The sequence below is a fragment of the Myodes glareolus genome, chromosome 9 (assembly GCF_982192425.1).
Source record: "Myodes glareolus chromosome 9, mMyoGla1.1, whole genome shotgun sequence".
Taxonomy (NCBI): Eukaryota; Metazoa; Chordata; class Mammalia; order Rodentia; family Cricetidae; genus Myodes; species Myodes glareolus.
Window position 1 is genome coordinate 66,015,021 of NC_142034.1, and position 4,274 is coordinate 66,019,294.

The window sequence follows — 4,274 nt, forward strand, 5'->3', positions numbered from 1 at the left end:
GACCCAGGCTGCAGCTACATCTGATGGTGAGTCCTCCTTTCAGGAGAGACTACACTGCACAAAGTGGACGCTACACAGGCTGTTCCTTCTTCAAGGGGTTTGTTTTGTCATTTATACCTTGTTTTTTATATGGAGGGGGAAAGATCTGCCTTCTTTTCTCTCTCTCTTGGTGTTTTGAGATAAGGTTTCTCTGTGCATCCTTGGCTATCCTGAACTTGCTTTGTAGAATAGGCTGGGCTTGAACTGTGAAATCTATATGCTTCTGCCACCCCAGTGCTGGGATTAAAGATGTACACTGCCACACCCAGAGTCTTCCTAAAACTTCCTTTACTGAATTTTTTTCTAAATTAGGAATGATAAAATGTGTGTTACACACACACACACACACACACACACACACACACACACACACACATAAATGTCTTGCCTTGATTTCATTACTGATCCCTCTGCCCCAGTCTCACAAAAGCTGGGATTATAGTAGGCATCTGTCAGGACACCCACCCTTCCTTCTGTATTTTTAGTGTTCATATGACAATGCATTAGGAGGTTCTCAGATTTTGTCTTTTATGGTTTATTTAACTTCAAGTGTGGGAAATATTTGAGGGTCACAATAATGCCAAAATAATTGTCTTAATCTTATTTGTGCTGCATCATACGAAGCAGATTGTGGATGATCTAAAGAGAAACTGTGCATTCCTGGAGAAATGGTGCTTCCCATAGAAGCCCATAGAAGCAGGCAGGTACCACTCTGTGCCTACCCCCAGGTTAAGTTCTCATACTGTGTGTTGTTGTGTGATGTGAGGCAGATGCTGAGACCCTGAGCTTCTCCACTGTAAGGGAAGGAAACACGGTGACTGCTATGGAAGCACAGGGTGGATCAGGGGTGCTGCTGGCTTGGGGTGATGCTTTGTCATTTCTCTGCCTTTCACTGTTAGTAACACTCAGTGTTAACAATGCACCGAGCTGTTCACATGAAATCAAACAGCACAGCATGTGTAAGGACAAGCCAGCTGCTCGTCCCATGCTGTGTGCAGACAGTACTTTCCTGTCACATGGTCTCTGGGTGCCTTGTTGTCAGTGTCCCCAGTTCAACAGAGTGTGCTGCCTTCCCAGCTCATCTCCTGTGCCTCCCCTGCCTCCTGACCTCCACTTACCCAGAAAACATGTTTCAGGGATCCTCACAGACTGTGGCACCAACCCCAGTGCTTGTCCACTGTGTCTATGAATATACATTAAGTCAGCAGGAACCTTAAGGTGAACACTGGCAAGCATCTTTTTTTTTAACTGATGTAGGTTTCCTCACAAATAGGCTTCTTAAAATAGACATCTGTCATGTGTCTTCCTATCTCTCAGTCTATTTGTCTGTCTCTGTCCCTCTCCATCTCCTCCCACAGGTCTCAGGTTTGTCTGACATTTATATGAAGGCATCAAGGGCCTGGCCATGTTCTCTGCTCCATCAGCAGCTTGGAAGAACATGGCCCTTTAAGGACTTTAGTTTCAGGTGAGTTTTTGTGGTTTGGTTTTTTGAATCTTGACATAGATGTAAAATGTTCCTGAGACTTGTGATTCATGTCTCACCATTCCCTTCCGTGTAACTATTGCTAACATCTCAGAAAGAGATTTCATTTCCTTCCTATTGCTTAGAGTTATCAAAATGCAGTACCTACTAGTTCAGAAATAAAACCTTTAAAAATCTCCTCTCTTTGAGAAGTACATGTGGAAGAGGCGTTCACTGAGTCTTGTCAGAAAGGCTGGGAACATTCTGTCTGCTGCTGTTTCTCACTATGGTGTGCCTATTTAAACCTTCAAATTTAATTCATGTATATACTATTTTACCAGCACAGGTGGACACTGGCTTTGTTTAATGTAATCGTGGTTACTGTTTTCTTAAATACATGCGTACATAAATGCATGCACATACACACACACACACACACACACACACACACACACACACACACACACACTTGCATCAAGACCAGAGGCAGGCTGTGAACATTCAGGGACAACTTATCACTGTGTGCTCTCTTTTTCTCAGACTCCATGGAGAAATGGATGATGGTCCATAGGGATGCTATGGCCACACCCTGGCCTAGTAACCAGCAGTGGCTGAGGTTGAGGATTACAGACAGTAGTGGAACTTGTGAGGAGATAAACTTGGAGAAGCAGAGGCCAGAGAAAGGTGAGACTTCCTATCATCTCAGTCTAAGCAGCACTAGATGAACAAGCATGTTCTTACTCATTTAAAAATAGCTTTTATTTGCATTTTATGAATATTGGTGCTCTGCCTATATGCAGTAAGTCTATGTGAGGGTATCAGACCCCCTGGAACAGCAATTATAGACAGTTGTAAACTGCTGCAGTGAGGGTGCTGGGACTTGAACCCAGATCCTCTGAAAGAGCAGCCAGCTCTCTCACCACTGAACATTCTCCCCAGCCCCAGCAAGCATGTTTTCTGTATTGTTGTACCTATATTTTCGTATGGCTAGCTTTGTATGAATATATATTTAAATGACCATTTACATGTCAAAACATATGTAAGAAGCTTCAAATTCAATTTTAAATAAGGTATATGGGTTTTTCAATTAAGATTTCTTGCCATATTGTTTTAAAAATCACATTCTTTAATGAATATGAAAGGGGAGACTGCATCATAATGTGTTAACATTAAAAGCAAATCTAAAGTTGTTCTTGAAAATAACTTTATTCTTGTATTCGTCAACATTCTTAATAATATGTTTGCTTATTTTATTTGACTTTCATTGTTTTATGTTTGTTTTGGTCAGTAATTCACTATTTTTGTTACTAGTAAAGAAAATTATCCTGCAAAATCAGTAACTTTTTGATAGAGGACACTATTTCTCATTAGGAAAGACCATGACCATGAGTTGTCATATCTCTAGTCTGACTTGTGATGACTCTAACCACAGAAGTGAATTCTCACTTTTTTAAATTGTTTATCATAGGTAGATTATCATTCTCAGATCTACTGGCCCAGGGAATTTTCTCAGTCTACTAAGCCTTTGCACATATCAGTAAGCAGCAACTAACCCCAAACCATTGTTGGTTGCCAAAGAGACACCCATGACATCATCTCCTAGATGAACAACTACACTGGACAGTCAGATTTTACCCTTGTGGGATTCTTCAATCAATCCACACACCCAACTCTGCTTGCTGTGATTACATTTGTGGTTTTCCTGATGGCCTCATCTGGCAATGCCCTCCTGATTCTTCTGGTACTCTCTGACACCCGGCTCCACACACCCATGTACTTTTTCATCAGCCAGTTGTCCCTCATGGACATGATGTACATTTCTGTCACTGTGCCCAAGATGCTCACGGACCAGGTCCTAGGGAGCCACAAGATCTCAGCTGCTGCCTGTGGGATGCAGATGTTCCTGTACCTGACACTAGGAGGTTCAGAATATTTCCTTCTGGCTGCCATGTCTTATGACCGCTATGTGGCCATCTGCCATCCACTCCGTTATCCTGTCCTCATGAATCGCAGGATGTGTCTCCTCCTGATGTCTGCCTGCTGGTTCCTGGGATCCTTGGATGGCTTCATGCTCACCCCTGTCACCATGACCTTCCCATTCTGTGGATCCAGGGAAATCCATCACTTCTTCTGTGAGGTCCCTGCTGTGACAAAGCTCTCCTGCGCAGACACCTGGCTCTATGAGACCCTCATGTACCTGTGCTGTGTGCTCATGCTCCTCATCCCTGTGACAGTCATCTCAAGCTCCTACTCCTTCATCCTCCTCACAGTTCTCAGGATGAACTCGGCAGAGGGCAGGAAGAAGGCCCTCGCCACCTGCTCCTCCCACATGACCGTGGTCATCCTCTTCTATGGTGCTGCTGTCTACACCTACATGCTCCCTGCCTCCTTCCACACCCCTGAGAAGGACATGGTGGTGTCTGTGTTTTACACGATACTCACCCCTCTATTGAACCCACTGATCTACAGTCTGAGGAATAAGAATGTCACAGAGGCTCTGAAGAAGTTGTTGGGTGTCAACCCTTCTTTCAAGAAACAGCAAAGTAATTAGGAATGAATAGTTTCTTTCCTTTGTCTCCACACAGCTGCTGTTCCAGGTCCCACACTGCTGTTATCCTCACCCATCACGTCTCATTGCACAGCCATCCCTTTGGAAGACTTATTTCTCTATATGAAAATTTCCTCATTGATATCTTTCTTGTACATTCAAAATCTTTACTTGTATTCTATTGGTATTACATTTTTTAAGTTGATAGTGACTGTTTAATTTTGT

At 43.2% G+C, this 4,274-nt stretch overlaps 1 protein-coding gene across 1 annotated transcript; it reads left to right on the forward strand.

Moving 5' to 3' along the window:
- The first annotated feature begins 2,978 nt into the window (after positions 1 to 2,978).
- Positions 2,979 to 4,052, forward strand: LOC148120952 (olfactory receptor 2T29-like). Its single transcript, XM_087909580.1, has one exon. It carries the CDS (start codon positions 3,105 to 3,107, stop codon positions 4,050 to 4,052), a length of 948 nt encoding a protein of 315 aa, XP_087765706.1. The 5' UTR covers positions 2,979 to 3,104.
- The last annotated feature ends 222 nt before the right edge of the window (positions 4,053 to 4,274 follow it).